The 16,477-nt window shown below is 34.7% G+C and overlaps 1 protein-coding gene across 36 annotated transcripts in view; it reads left to right on the top strand.

The window, feature by feature from the left end:
* The window catches only part of LOC149807288 (EF-hand calcium-binding domain-containing protein 7-like), a 131,807-nt gene that overhangs the window by 78,152 nt on the left and 37,178 nt on the right, over window positions 1–16,477 (top strand). For 27 of the 36 annotated variants that reach the window (XM_089964841.1, XM_089964817.1, XM_089964720.1 and 24 more), the window contains 2 exons: window positions 6,346–6,408; window positions 14,691–14,788. In XM_089964841.1, the coding sequence (XP_089820967.1) occupies window positions 6,346–6,408; window positions 14,691–14,788 (161 nt within the window). The remainder of the gene's footprint in view (window positions 1–6,345; window positions 6,409–14,690; window positions 14,789–16,477) is intronic. The other 9 variants (XM_089964793.1, XM_089964775.1, XM_089964767.1 and 6 more) reach the window with 1 other exon arrangement.

Raw genomic sequence — 16,477 nt, 5'->3', positions numbered from 1 at the left:
GGTGCAGTTCCATGTAGACATTTATATAAAAGAACTGCCTTGTGAAAATCTGTCCTGTCATATATTGTGAACCATTTGAGTTCTGTAAATAATGCTTTTGAAGAATGATCAACAGATGCATCTAAAATTACATGTGCTGCTCATTTCTGAAGTTTATAAATCCTGTCAAGCTGAGATTTAGCAGTTTCCCCACACATTTGAACAATAATCCATTGTTGGAAGAATATATGACTTGTAGTATAGATTTCGAGTTTCCATAGGTAAATATTTCTTGATTCTGCTGAGTAGGGCAATTTTGGATGACAGTGTTTTACAAAGCTTATCAATATGGTCATTCCATAATAAATTCTTATCTATGGTCACACCTACAAGCTTTTCATGTTTGACATGTTATAATGGATGATTATTTATTGCAAGAGATAGTTCTGGGTTCCCTAACTTGTGTAGCTTTTGTGATGTTCCCAAAATCATACATTTTGTTTTACCTTCATTAATTACCATCCTATCTTGTTGTGCCCAGTTTTGGACTCTAATAAGGTCCAAGTTTAATCTCATTTGGATAACTTCAGTATCAGAACTAGATATATACAAGATTGCATCAGCAGCCAACAAATCTGTATTTGTGGATTCATTATTTAATGGTAGATCATTGGTATAGATAAGAAAGAGGATAGGGCCCAAAACTGAGCCTTGAGGGACTCCTGAATGAATAGTGCGAGTTTGAGAGCTAATATTGCCAATGCTTACTTGTGGAGACGTTTGGTTTAAGTATGATCTAAACCAATTATGGAAGGATTGTAGAACCTGTAACAGTTCAACTTTTGCAGCAGAATTTCATGATCAACAAGATCAAAGGCTTTCTTGAAGTCAAGGAAAACAATCCCAGTCATATGTCCATTATCCATTTCCTTCAGCCAAAGATCAATTAATTTGGTAAGTTCTGTTTGGCATGAGCAGTATTTTCTAAATTCTGATTGCACTTTATGAAAAAGAGAGTAGGTTTCAAAAAATGTATAGACCTGAATGACTACATGCTTTTCAAATAATTTTGACAATACAGGTAGAATTGATCATGGTCTGTAATTCCCTGGATCCTCCTTTTCTCCTTTCTTAAAGATAGGCATAACCTTTGTGCATTTCAGTGTTTCTGGAAAATTACCACTCATTATACTTAAGTTTATGATATGCATTAGTGACTTTGTTATTACTAGTACAGCAATTTTAAGAATTCGTGGACCATTCCCATCCAATCCAGAGGATTTATTAATATTCACCTTAATTAGCATATCAAAAACATCAGCTTCACTAACATTAGCTATTGAAAAATAATTACCATCAGGAATTTTAGCTCTTATAAATAATAGAAGAGCATCAAGTTCAGTTGAGTTGTTAGTCTGGTTCTGAATACTGTTACTGGAGATGCTTTTGAAGAAATTGTTGAACATTTCCACAATTATTTGTACAGATGTTGCTATTATCATCATTTTGCTTAAGTCTAGGGGAAAGACAACTGTTCCTGGGTGGGTTCAGCTCTTTTAGATGCTTCCACAATGTCTTGGTACTCTTACTTTCATCAATAGCCTGTTTATAGTAGTTCTCTTTTGCCTTATCTATCAGGTGCTTTGTTTTATTCCTCCACTTTCTATAACTTTTCATGTCTTTTTTCTTGTGGAAATTATCTCTTAGGTGCCTAGCTTCATTGATCTCAATGGTAACCCACCTGGGTGTAATTTGGTGTATAACCCTTGTTGTTTTAGCTGGGGCATACTTGTCTAAGGCTGCATTGAACATCCAATACCATTTGTCTAAGGCAGTGTTGACATCAGCTATATTGCAGACTGATTGGATTCAAGGGTTTGCAAACTAAATCATTTAATAAATGTTTAAAGTCCCTGTATTGTATTTCATTGTGTTGACCATTTTTAGATGTTCTTGGAACATGTCTAGTTATAAAGACTGGGTAGTGGTCACTCAGTGCATACACTGGCACATTCATTTCACTGATGTTTTCATGTTTATTAGTATAGACATGATCAGTGATAGTGGTACTTTTATCTGTTACTCTGGTTCAGGTGTTAAATAATTGAGTAAAGTTGTAAATTTCAAAGTTACTTATCCATGTTAATGGTGGAGTTTTCATGTAGTCAATGTTAAAATCACCTAATATGATAGTTTCTAAATCTTCCTTTAGTAATGCTTTTTGAATTTGCACCTCAAATCTATAAATCCAATCAGCTGTGGAACTAGGTGGCCTGTTGTTGTTGTTGTTGTAGGGTTTAACACCATTTTTCAGCACACAATGGGGGCACTCACCAGATAACATGTACTTTTGAGAGAGTGGCATATGTAAGGTGAAGTAGTTCGCATTTAAAACATGCACAATGGAGAGAATGTTGGCATACCTCTATGCTACATTAATGTAATGTGGATGATATTTCTTTTGGATATTGTACTTTTGAAAATTTTACATGATTTAAGCACACTGCTAACTAAAATGACTGCTCCCTTGTGTTAAAAATTCAGCCTGAATTAGTCTAAAGTACACTATACATAGCAGCTATTAAAATAGGGAAAATGAATTTTGCCAGACTAGCCAATACAGCTGCTGAAAGTGCAATGAATGAATTACCAAATATATAAAATGTGAAAAAAGTTATCGGCTCTTTTTTATACAATTTACCTCTGAAGTTCAGGAAGTGAAAATGACCTAGTAGAGCTAGCACTTTTTTGAAAGGTGCACATCTGAAGTAAGACCAAGCTATATACTCTATAACCCATAGTACACCCATCAATCATACACCAAAATAAAGGGAATTAAAGGTTCTTTGCATTATACCTAATATATACAAGGTCTTTTTTAAATAACCAGTATATTCAGTGAGGAAAGCCGGGGAAATAATCTATTAGCCCTCAGGACATGGTTGACTGCAAGACATTTGGATAAATGGATAATCTATTAGCCCTCAGGACATGGTTGACTGCAAGACATTTGGATAAATGGATAATCTATTAGCCCTCAGGACATGGTTGACTGCAAGACATTCAGATAAATGGATAATCTATTAGCCGTCAGGACATGGTTGACTGCAAGACATTCAGATAAATGGATAATCTATTAGCCCTCAGGATATGGTTGACTGCAAGACATTTGGATAAATGGATAATCTATTAGCCCTCAGGACATGGTTGACTGCAAAACATTTGGATAAATGGATAATCTATTAGCCCTCAGGACATGGTTGACTGCAAGACATTTAGATAAATGGATAATCTATTAGCCCTCAGGACATGGTTGACTGCAAGACATTTGGATAAATGGATAATCTATTAGCCCTCAGGACATGGTTGACTGCAAGACATTTGGATAAATGGATAATCTATTAGCCCTCAGGACATGGTTGACTGCAAGACATTTGGATAAATGGATAATCTATTAGCCCTCAGGACATGGTTGACTGCAAGACATTTGGATAAATGGATAATCTATTAGCCCTCAGGACATGTTTGACTGCAAGACATTTGGAAAATTGGATAATCTATTAGCCCTCAAGGCATGGTTGACTACAAGAGAAAATGCTTTCACCATATTGAACAATTCCAGACAGCTTCTGGATGTAATAGTTGTAGGAAGATGGAGACCTACATCATTATGATGAGATGAGGTTAGGAAAATGTCAAAATGTAATTGAAAATGTTAAGAGAAATGGCATATGTAATGAAAGATGTTGAAAATGAACCAAAAGCTGATTTTGTTGTTACAGTTGGTAGTTCTCTTATTACCATATATACTTGCATATCAGGTCAGTCCAGCTACAAACATAAGAGACCCTGATCTGTTATCATTTAATGCACTTTCAGATCAGGGTTTATTTTGTTTGTTTTGCTGATTACTCCTAACAAAATACATAGACCCAGAATTCCTGGCATATTATGCAACAGCGGATATGGGTCTCTGCAGTTTGCAGTTTTGGATTCAACTTACAAGTACAGATGGCAATTCTCGATTCCACAGAGCTGCTGGAAACAGAGTTGATCTTGCCCATGAAATTATCATGTAGAATCTTGCAGTACAGCCACATTGTCCAAGAACAGGCATGATATTTAATGTTTAGCATGATGTTGTTGATGTTTAGAGACATGAAATGTTTTATGTTTAGAGACATTAAATTAAATTTATGTTCTAGAAGGTCATTGAGAATAAGACAGAAAGTTGCATATGTCCTATGACTAAAAATAACTTTTTAAAAGAAGATGGCCATTACATGTTACAATAGTAGTTTTCAGCCATTTTGGCATGGGAAATCTTTGAGTATATTTCAGCAGAGGAAAATACCAGGTGGATTCCAGTCCATATTTCAGCAGAGGAAAATGCCAGGTGGATTCCAATCCATGATATTAATAGGCTTTATGGCTCATAGCTACTGTACTTACTTTTCTACCATGCATTTCCTGGTTATGACACTGATTTGCATTTCCCAGAAAGGGAGGAAATAGGCTTACTTGGCCTGGAATGTCTTGGTAAACTTAACTGCAGTTGAGGATGTAGATGTAGCTGTTTTGGAAGGATTGACTGTGACCATGTAGGCTGAGCTTGTGCCACAAAAACGTGTTCGAATGAGGAAAGATTTAATTTGCTTATACAATTGCAAAAAAAAATCTTTGATGCAATAATAACAAATTGTGCATCCTTCTGGGGCACACAAGAGTGCCAGCATGCCATTCAGCAAGGCTTAGAAAATAAATGACTGATACACAGGCACTTGACCCCATATGTGCAGTACAGTATACAGAATCCAGTACTTTCAGATGTAATTGTCAAGCAGTCTATTTTAGCTAGTTTGGTAAGTAGGAGTGGAAAACTGAAGTGATTAATGGCAGCCAAATCAGACAACTGTCCTAGCTATAACAGAATATGCAAAAAGGCATATAATTTAGCAGATTGGGACCTTCTCTTACCCCGCCATTTGGGTGCATACTCAGTTTTAATATATATTACAGTTTTATTTGCCTGAAATACAGATCACATAATAATAGGTTTTATTTGAATATGTTTGAAGTTATGATATTGCATTGCAACCATTTTTTGAGTTCGTATTACCATGCCACTAATAACTGTTTCACTTTGACTATTTTCCTTTTTTCTCTCCCAGAACTGTGTGACATTTAATTAAATGCAGGCCATATGCATTCCTTTCATCATGTTGAACATCTAATATGGTTTCATTTCTTGTCATTTAGTCTTGAGAGGGAATTAAATCATCAAAGATTTAAAATAGAGGATGAGGGTGGATTTGGATGAACCATTGTTAATCACATGTAGCAATGATAATTTTTGTACTTCATTGTACACTGACTTTGAATAGTAAATTTCACTTCAGAATTGGAAGCAGGATAATATTGAGGGAACGTTTTACACTTCCAGTATAAAGCAAATCTTTTGGCTGCCATTTTGGGGTAATATGGTAGGCATTTGGAACATAAAGGAAATTTGTATGCGGCAAACACTTTTATTTTTAAAGTTCTAAAACTGGCAGCATTTGATATTTCTGCTAAGTTTAACATGTCTATATCCACCTGAACTAATTTTGCAACACACCCTCCACTTTATAGTCTTGAATAATGCTTTATTGTCAACAAGAGTTTCTTTCTGCAAATGGCACTTGTATTATAGCTCCATGATTTCTAAGCATTTGGTTTTACATGACTGTGACTATCTACAGTCAGTACAATAATCCATGATTTCTAAGCATCTGGTTTTACACGACTGTGGCTATCTACAGTCAGTACTATAATCCATGATTTCTAAGCATCTGGCTTATTTGACTGTGGCTATCTACAGTCAGTACTGTAGTCCATGGTTTTTAATTATCTGGCGTATTTGACTGTTGATTAGTGAAGTTGCTTTACATTTACTTATTTTTATGTTAGGTTTAAAGTACTAGAAAAGAATTGAAACCAAATGCGTGTCTTGCACCACCATCTTTGGATACATTGAATGGCATAAAATGCAACAGTATCATTCTTGTTAGTATAGAATTACTAAATTGAAGTAATGTTAGCAGAGTAAATGAGTCCTTTTAATTTAGTCACATTACTTAATAGTCACACCTCACTATTACAAGGGTGTCATTTAATTTTGATCATTTTTAAAACCAGATTTTGTAAAAATGTATAATGTGGAATGCAGGTCAACATTAATGGATTAAATTCCAAATGTTATGGTATGTAATATTGTAGGATATTTAAATTGACATTTCAGTGTCATTAATAAATTTTTCTTAATCACTGAAAAGTAAAACAAAGGATTTTTTTGTCACCTTCACTCAAATTACTTCCCTTCTGCAGAAAAGGAATACAGAATGCCTGTTCCATCTCAGAGAACGTCTTTATTACGTACCCTCTCGGAAGGTAAACCTTCCTAACATGGCTTGCTTGTAAGCTTGCTGTACAGCTTTACTAAAACAATTGGCAAACTAATGCATGTCGCATGAAAGGTATGCATCTTTGTTATAACAGCTTGAAATGCCTGGTCTTCAATTTTCGTTTCAGCTGGTCTTGCCAGTGGCTTGTATCCTGGTATGGCCCTGCTTCCATTATGCTTCTGTTATCAAACATTTGCTGGGGTTTTTTTTTCTTCAGATGATGAACAGTTGTGTCAGATTTTTGTCAGTTTACTTTGCAGGAATTTACTTTTATACATACAGTTGTGATTGGGATGGCATTTCTAGCAGTGATGTGGCTTCCATAGCAACTAGATAAAAATAGAAAATTATCTGTCTTCAGCATCTTTTTTCCGAGTGATGTAGCCTGTTTTGATAAAATGTGCGAGGTATGTCCTTTGGCTACTTTAGCAACCAAATTTAAAACCATTTCTTTTCTTCTTCAGAATGGTTCCACTAATTATGATCAAACTTTGTACATATGAAATTAATTTTTATTATGTGCTAGTACCAAGATTGTTTCCAAACGTCCTACATTTCTGTAAACATTTTTTGATCTTCACTATTTTTACTACCAAAGTTTTACTTGGCACTATACAGCCATGATTGTGCTGTTAAGTCATATACATATTGTACATACTTCAGATGTTTTGTTTCTTCACCTCCAGACCAATGTGTAATTGTCGATCCAACTTTTTTAGGGTTATTTCTTTTGACATGATTTACCAAATTTGTTTCCAAGGTGGTCTCCACAAAAGTGGTATTGTTTCGTAGGCAGCTGCTGTATACATGTAGGTGAAAGGAATACTGAAGAAGTGTCCAGGATGGCTTCCTTAGCAATGGTATTGTTTCCGTAGAACCCAAGTATAAAATATATTTTGATCAAACTTGAATTCTTCTTCATGGCCATTCAAGTTACCTTTCAACAAACCATTGTTGCCTGTTTGTGATCCAATTTAGCATGCTACAAAAAAAAACAGGAATTGAAGGACCTCAGTCAAGAGTTTCACCAGTTTGACAAAACATAAATAAAAGCAGTTTGGCTTTATTTTGGAATAAAAATAAAAATTTAATCCGCTGCCAAGTGTAGCCTCTAAAGTGAAAAAAAATTGAAAAACTAACAGGAAATGAAACATTAAAAGTAAAACAAGGATATAATTTTAATTACTCTGCGCATACATAATTTTTATTCTCATCCAGTGCAGTATTTGATAGTCATACAGACATAAAAGAAATTATTTTTTAATACCCTGTTTTAAGATGGAGCTTGTTGTGATGGTCATCTGTCCCTTATATTGTTTTCACACAGCACCTCTAGTTCTCCATCATCTAGAGTTACCAGACTTTATGTATGTCTTGCATTTGGGATAAGAAGGAAAATTTGTAATGTTTAGGGTCAAGAGGTCAGTGGTCAAGTTCACTGAATAAAAGAAGAAAAATGGTTTCTGCACAAGAACATTAGTTCTACATCACAGATCTTGACCTAACTTTGCAAATTGCTTGTACTTGAGATAAGGAAGAAACCTATTTATGAGGGTGAAAAGTTTAAGAGTAAGGTCACTAACTTAAAGGATGAAAATGGCTTCTACACAATAGCCTTAGTTTTACCTTACAGACCTATACCAAAGTTTGTGAACGGCTTGCACTTGGGGTAAGGAAAAAGCCTATCAATTTGGAGATCAAAATGTCAAAGGTCAGGGTCATTGTAACCAAAACAGAAAAATATCTCTATTTCAGGTTCAGTTCTCAGCCAGTTTTGTACCTTCACCTTTGTGCATGTCTTGCATATTGGTTAAAAAAGAAACCTGTTGATTTTGAGATTTAAAGGTTCATTGTCAAGGTCACTGATTGAAACAGGAAAAATATTTTTTGCATAATAACTTTAGTTCAAAAACATTCTAGAGGGCTTGCAAATAAGGGATGAAAGAAGCCTCTTGATTTTGGAATCAAAGGTTGTTATCATTATTTGCTGAAAGAAAAATGTTTTACAGAATATCTTTTATTCTGAAATAAGTTCCTTGACCAAACATTTTTTGGATAGCATGTACTTTGGGTAATGAAGAAGCATTAAGAGTTTGGGGTTTAAAGGTCAGATGCTATGGTCATAGTATTTCTTTTAGGAAAAATAATGATTTCAGCACAATCATCAAGTTTAGTTCCAGACTGCATGCCGTGATAAATAGTCCAGGTCATTGAGACTTACCGGTCAAGTAATCACCTGAGTCAACAATAAACTATGTGCCTACTTACTGGACTATTAAACATGGGGCAGGCATATATTGTGTCATCACATGTATCGTAAAGCTGTGAACTGTGGGAGAGACTGGACATGAAATGGTGTGGTTGCAACTTGTCTTATTTTAAATTAGGAAAAAAAATTCTTGAGCAGTTTTAATATATGCAATGACAATTTTGTGAAAGAAAATGACAAATTTACTAAAAGCATACAAGACATTTGCAAATCTTAAGCAATTTATGACTTGCTGTAACAACCTCTATCCACTTTGTGGATTTACCTGTAATAATAGGAGTCTGTAATGTTATACCTGTGCAAATTTCATAAATTTGTTTGAAAACTCATTGAGCTGATAACCTATATACATGTACTTGCAATTAAGTCAAGTCAAACTGAGAGCTGTACAGACCCAGATCTGCTATTGCATAATGTATGAGTAGAGCTGGGTATGTGCAGTTTATTAGAAGTAATCAGTCAAACACACAACTTAGACCCTGATATGCAAATGTATTGTGCTTTGGCAGATCAGGGTCTTTGTTATTGGCGGTTTGCCTCAGCTTATAAGCAAGTATAATCAGTATTTAATGGGCCTCCCCCCCCAAACGGTTTGAGGATGTGGAATAGGCCTGATGCACTCTCCCATATATCATATAAGGTGACTAATGGAGCAATTTTTGCCCTGGAATTGTGTCCCTTGATGATGTTTCAGTTGAGAAGTAGAGTTTTGCCCTGGAATTGTGTCCCTTGATGATGTTCATGTTGAGAAGTAGAGTTTTGCCCTGGGATTGTGTCTCTTGATGATGTTCCAGTTGAGAAGTACTGGTAGAGTTTTGCTGTTGGATTGTGTCCCTTGATGATGTTCATGTTGAGAAGTAGAGTTTTGCCCTGGAATTGTGTCCCTTGATGATGTTCATGTTGAGAAGTAGAGTTTTGCCCTGGGATTGTGTCTCTTGATGATGTTCCATTTGAGAAGTACTGGTAGAGTTTTGCTGTTGGATTGTGTCCCTTGATGATGTTCATGTTGAGAAGTAGAGTTTTGCCCTGGAATTGTGTCCCTTGATGATGTTCCATTTGAGAAGTACTGGTAGAGTTTTGCTGTTGGATTGTGTCCCTTGATGATGTTCATGTTGAGAAGTAGAGTTTTGCCCTGGAATTGTGTCCCTTGATGATGTTCATGTTGAGAAGTAGAGTTTTGCCCTGGAATTGTGTCCCTTGATGATGTTCCATTTGAGAAGTACTGGTGGAGTTTTGCTGTTGGATTGTGTCCCTTGATGATGTTCATGTTGAGAAGTAGAGTTTTGCCCTGGAATTGTGTCCCTTGATGATGTTCCATTTGAGAAGTACTGGTAGAGTTTTGCTGTTGGATTGTGTCCCTTGATGATGTTCATGTTGAGAAGTAGAGTTTTGCCCTGGAATTGTGTCCCTTGATGATGTTCCATTTGAGAAGTACTGGTAGAGTTTTGCTGTTGGATTGTGTTCATTGATGATGTTCTAGTTGAGAAGTAGAGTTTTGCCCTGGAATTGTGTCTCTTGATGATGTTCATGTTGAGAAGTAGAGTTTTGCCCTGGGATTGTGTCCCTTGATGATGTTTCAGTTGAGAAGTACTGGTAGAGTTTTGCTGTTGGATTGTGTCCCTTGATCATGTTCCAGTTGAGAAGTAGAGTTTTGCCCTGGGATTGTGTCTCTTGATGATGTTCCAGTTGAAAAGTAGAGGTACCTGGTATTACTGGTATACCTATTACCACAGTATTTTGTCTGGTGATATCTAGTATGGTACTTTTTCACTGTATTGGTACTTAAGTAGTTTCCATCAGTATGGAATGTATAGAAAGTCCTGAGTAATCTTGTTATGAATTTAATAATATTAACATCATGGTTTCATTTTTCATGACAAAATAACAGTTTTGTTTTTGTTTATAAAACAGTTGTATTTGTCTCAAATTAATTTTGAATATTATATTACAGTTATATTTTTGATTCTTTAATCACATATTGTCATGTATGAAAATGTGGCTTGGTGGGATATTTAAAAGATATATGGGTGAAATCATACTTTTGGAAAAATTTCAGATTAAAAAACAAAATAATATGTAATTTCTTAAGTCCACTAAATATTTTTGTTGTTGAGTAAGTGTGTTTTATATTTACTGGTCCTCTCTGATAAACATCTTGCCTGAGTGTAGGCATCCCATCCAGAGTTTCCCTACATATCATTACAGCTGTATAGCAAGTTAATTGTCGGCTTCATTGTCAACACTTCCTATTTTTATCAACAAGCTCTGTAATGTACAATAACAGTGTCTTTCATAAGGTATCTACCAGTGTCAGCTTAATCATCCAACTCCAGTTACAGTTTTTGGATTACAACTTATACAACAATAATCTACCCATCTCAAATTCTGGATAGGGCTTTAACAAAACAATACAAAAAAAGAAAACATTCTAATCTACTCAATCCAACTCTGAGGGATCATGACTGTGCAGTTTGATAACTAGTGATTCACATAAGACAAATATAGCCACTACAGCATGCATTCTGGTCCTTTGGTTTGTTGTTAGTCTTGCTTTGCTAGCCATTTTCCAAAATCAAGGTACATGTATGTTTGTAGATAGAATTGGCTTAATATTAATCAACTGTTTAATAATATTCTAACAGATCAAGTTCCTTGAAGTTATCTTGAGGTAATAAATAGAGATAATAGCTTCTTTTGTATTTATATATGTACATGGTTTGAAAGTACATCAGCATAACACTGGCAACATGGTGCAAATTAAAGGTAAGTTCTTAACAATTGTAAAAAAATAAAGCATGGCCAAATATAAAACTTCAGAAATATTCACCCAAGCAACTCTAAGTAAACATGTACACATAGTGCAAGAAGATAAATGATAAAAGGTTAGGATGTTAAAACTGTAAAAGGTATATCAAATAAACAATACAGGTACCAAAATTTAATTCTTAAAAAATACCAGAAGGGTAAAATTTGTTTTATTTGCATCAAAAAGTAAAAGATTTTCTCTTTGGCTGCATAATCAGAAGGTTTCTTGATTGAGCTCACATAGAAAACAGTCATAGTCTCACCAGGTGGAATTCAATACAAATGACAAGAATGTTTTCCACCGTTATTTACTTTGGTCTAGGTTCACCCATATGGAGGTATGTTCTTTGTATCAGTAAGGTAGGTTGAGCTATACTGAAGCAGAACAATACAGCCACCTATTTGCTTTGATTTGTTCTAAATGAGGTTCCCATTCTAAGGTGAAGGGTTTGATGTTAGGAAGCTTAGTTATGAAATTTTCATTCCACATATTTAGCTAAATCTATAGAACATGTGAATTGATATGAAATTTGAAGTCACTTTATGGAACCATGCATTCAAAAAATGGGGGATTGCAGGGCAGGTTTGGCTGCTTTGTCTGCAGTTTCATTTCCATTAATCCCAATGTGGCTAGGCAGTCAACAGTAGAGAATAATTTTTCCAAATTGTATGAGCAAGTATAATGTTTAAATAAGATTTGGAATTTTAATGGGGCATAAAATTTAAAGTTTGTCAAGGCTTCTAATGCCAAAAGGGAATCCAAGATGATGAAATTTATTTTGAGAGGTTTCAGTGTTGTTCAGATATTTGAGTATATTGGTAATCTTAGCTGGAAAGATTGAGATTTTATCTGGTAATGAGCTCAGCTGTTTAAACTGCAGTACAACCTTTTTTGTCTCCTTCTTTTCAAAACTGTATACAGGGTCATATAGTTCCATCTGGTTCACATCAACTTCCCCAAAGATCTTGTTGAATTTTTCTCTTCATTGCTGTGATGGAGTGGTGACAGATGTGTGAGAAAAAATTTTAAACAACAGAAACATTGTAAAACTTTTTTTTCTCAATAAATGAAGACTTGCAGAGACAAAATGTTCTTATACATGAATATGTGGTGTGCAGGTAAGTTAATGAAAAATGTTGGAAATTGTGATAGAAAACAATGGTAATTTGGTAAAACAAAACATACCTGCCAAATGCTAGACATTATTAGGGAGATTGGGGGAATAACACAAATTTGTTTTAAGCCTCATTGGTTGGTCAGTGCATGTAAGTATAAAAGCAAAGTGAACCAATTGAGAACAAGTTGTATTTCATTTATACCAACAACAAAAAATAGAAATTAAAATTTAATAGAAAAGAAAATAACAGCTGTTATCTTTGAAGCATTAAAGACACTTACACACCAAAACATGGTTGCTTGACTTGGCTGTATCCAGTCTAGCATCATCATTTTCTTTCTTAATTATATGCAGTCTTTGCACCAATAACTGCCATCTCCCCTGTGTTCATGTGGGTTGAAGTTTTGGGTTCAGCCAGTGTGGGTTGTTTTGAGACAACTTGCAGGTAGCATACCATGGTTGAGTGGTTGTTACTGGGATTTTCCCGGGTTCATCCTCCACCAGTTTTATCCTATCATGTACTGAAAAATTGTGTTAAGACCAACATCAGTCTTTGCTGCTTTCATTAGTTCAGTGGGGTGGGGGAAGGGTTGAAAGTAATGCAAGTGTCATTTGTGTTCATCTTTGTACTCATGATACAATGGATAGTACTGTTGTTCAGCTCCCCCAAAGATCTTGTTGAATGTTTCTCAGCATAGAAAATGATCTTTTTCACATCTGAATTGCTGTGATGGAATGCTGACAGATGTCATGCACTCATGAATGACTAGTGTGTGCAGAAATAAAATGCTGTCCATTCACTGCTGCACTTCACAAAGTCAGAATCCAGGGTTCAGAAATTTTAGTTTTGCTGATCTTCGATCACTTTGCAGATGGGTTTTTCTTCCCTGAATCACAGCCATATTTTGACTTTTTCCCTTCAATACTTAATCACACATGTACTGAAATTGTCATATTTTACATTTTATATTTAGAGTAAAATCAAAGAAATATTGCCAGTCATCATGAACTTGCGAATCTTGAATAAAATGGCTTAAACATTCTCAATCAAGGCAGTGGTATGTAAATAACTTTTGTTCTTCATCATGCATCTTTTTGATTTACCTATAACTTAAAACAAATTAGATTGGTCCACTTCGTATACTTTACCTATGCAAATTAGCCTAATGGGCATTCCAACAGCATTGTTGAAAGAACCTATCAGCCTTGCATTCTAAGGCCAGTCATTTAGTCAGTCAAATAGTGGTTGTTTATTTCTGACCAATCAATGGCCTCCATGATCATCAGCTGCATCAACTGCCCTGTAGATTCTTTTATATTATGTATAAGCAGAACTGTTTACAATTTATACAGACTATTTGGTATGGACAGATGCGATCATGGTCAAAAAATGCCTTTCTATCTCTGTTTTCAGTGATGTTTTTTCAAAAAGATTACCAATAATTGTGGTGTTTTTTAAACAAAGCCATGTTGGGATTAGTTGTGAATCAGCAGTCATGTTTTTGCATGACATGTTTTGTTATGGCAGGTATTACAAAGCCATGTTGGGATTAGTTGGGAGTCAGCAATCATGTTTTTGCAAGACATGTTTTGTTATGGCAGGTATTACAAAGGTTTAATTATGCAAAGTATACAGAGTATTTGTAATTTGTAGCAATATAAATCTGCAATTTCGACAAAAAAATATATGTACATTTTATTTAATATCATAAAAGGTTTTCTTATGTTTCTTGTCAGTTGACTGTAATTAAGGAAATGAAACAGTTCATAAGGTTGTCAGTAATGTTTTATATTGTTTCTGTTATTGCAACCAGATGGTAGTTATTTAAATATGCAAATCTTTGAGACTATTTGAGTATTTTAACAGACTCAATTTACAGTACCAGTTACTTAATCATATCAGCGATGTTCTGTTGACCTGAGATAAATACATGTTGCTCAATATCTAATGTTCATTTGTTCATTTTCAGATTCCAGCATACATTATTTCTAAATGAAAATTGACTTTATACAGAGCATTCATCTATTTTTCTTCTATTGTCATTTTATTGCATCATTTTGGGATCTTTATTTCAGATGATTTACCAAAACCTTCACCCAGAGCCAGGAAAGATAAACCAAAAGCTGGACCATCAGTGAAAAGTTCCAGACTATCAGAACCCCAAAATCTCAAGGTAAACGAAATGGTTTCAGTTCCAACATAAACTCACTTATAACTCCAACTCCAAATGGCACAGACCCAGATCTGCCATGGCATAATGTGCCAGCAGATCTGAGTCTCTACAGTTTATTAGGAGCAATCAGTACAACAAACAAGATAGACCCTGATTTATCAGCATATTGTGGGATGTTGACCCGACATATTTTCGAGTATATACAGTACTCTATGGCTTTCATTTATAATTACAGAGAAAATGATAGCAATGTGATTTTTTTGTGTTTTTGCTTGGTACACTTACCCCAATGAATGTTCATCAACAAATGATTCATTTACCTACTTGTTCATAACCTTCATCAAGCTCCAGACAAACATGATCAATGGAACTAGCAAGTTCTTTTTAAACATTGCAAGAAAAAGTTATCTGGGGGATGCAGCATGATCATGACAAAGATTTTACATACTTTATTTTTAGGTTTCTTGATAGAACTTTGCTTGTTATTGAATTTTTGATGGAAGTAAAAATGTCTCATTAATCATTTGTTGTACTGTTAGTTTCAGGGGGAGGGTAGAAAACCTGTTAAACTTGCAGATCTAAACATGTGCAGTGTGTGTAGTCCATTTTGAATTTGTCATAGTCATACTTTCCTGTGCTATATCCTTTTATTAAAATACTTTTCACTTATATGACTAAGGTTATTTTCCACCACCTTTTGGCTTGTATAACTGAAAGAACAAATGTATATTTGATTGAACAAATATGCTGAAGGCTATCCTAACTGACTGACAAAGCACAAAGCAATAGTTTATGGTTCTAAGACATGGTTTGCGGATTACAGCTGCATTGCTTGATTATGTGCTGTGGTGAAAAACTGTTGTTTGTCAGCCATTGCCTTATAATAGTTATACAGTATATAGTTTTATGATTGATTAAACAGATGCATAATTGATTGGGCGAATGTATAATTGAAATGCATAATTGATTGAACAAATGTATAACTGATTGAACAAATGTATAATTGATTGAACAAATATATAATTGAATGAACAAATATATAATTGATTGAACAAATGTATAATTGAATGAACAAATATGCTGAAGGCTATCCTAACTGACTGACTTTATTGGAATGTAATGATTGTTGCTGTGGAGAACTATGTTTGGGCAGAATGATGGAAATGTATCCAAAGATCTGGTTTTACCATCATTTGTCTCATTTTTCTGTCTGATGAGGGTAGGGGTAAATGGGTAGATGAAATGGATGAAACTGTGTTTTTCTTTACGACTGCATCTACAAGATAAACAGTTTTTTTAATTTTTTTATTTTTGTTTAGGCTGGTAGTAAAATTGCGCAGTTCAAACAAAACTGAATCAGATCACAGTTCATTGATTTAGAGTCACATGTATTCAATGCCTGAGCAGGAATATCATCATTGCTATGGCCATTTGTCATCAAGGAATAGTACAACAGTAATGTGTCATGGACATTGAGCATAAACATAACCCCAAAAATATTACCCATAATTCCATTCATATCTGGAATGGATAGAAAAATTAGACCCAAATGTTAGTGAATTTCCATGTGAAAAAGCATGTATTTGTACCATTTGTTTGTGTTTTGAATAGATTTTCCTTTCCTCAGAATATATCGTATCTACTTGCTTGCAAGTCAAGCTAAACTGCAAACAACAAAGGTCCTGATCT

This window comes from Sinohyriopsis cumingii, chromosome 1 (genome assembly GCF_028554795.1).
Source record: "Sinohyriopsis cumingii isolate HCF-2022 chromosome 1, ASM2855479v2, whole genome shotgun sequence".
Taxonomy (NCBI): Eukaryota; Metazoa; Mollusca; class Bivalvia; order Unionida; family Unionidae; genus Sinohyriopsis; species Sinohyriopsis cumingii.
Note: the sequence above shows the minus strand (reverse complement) of the source record. Positions and strands in the feature narration are given on the sequence as shown.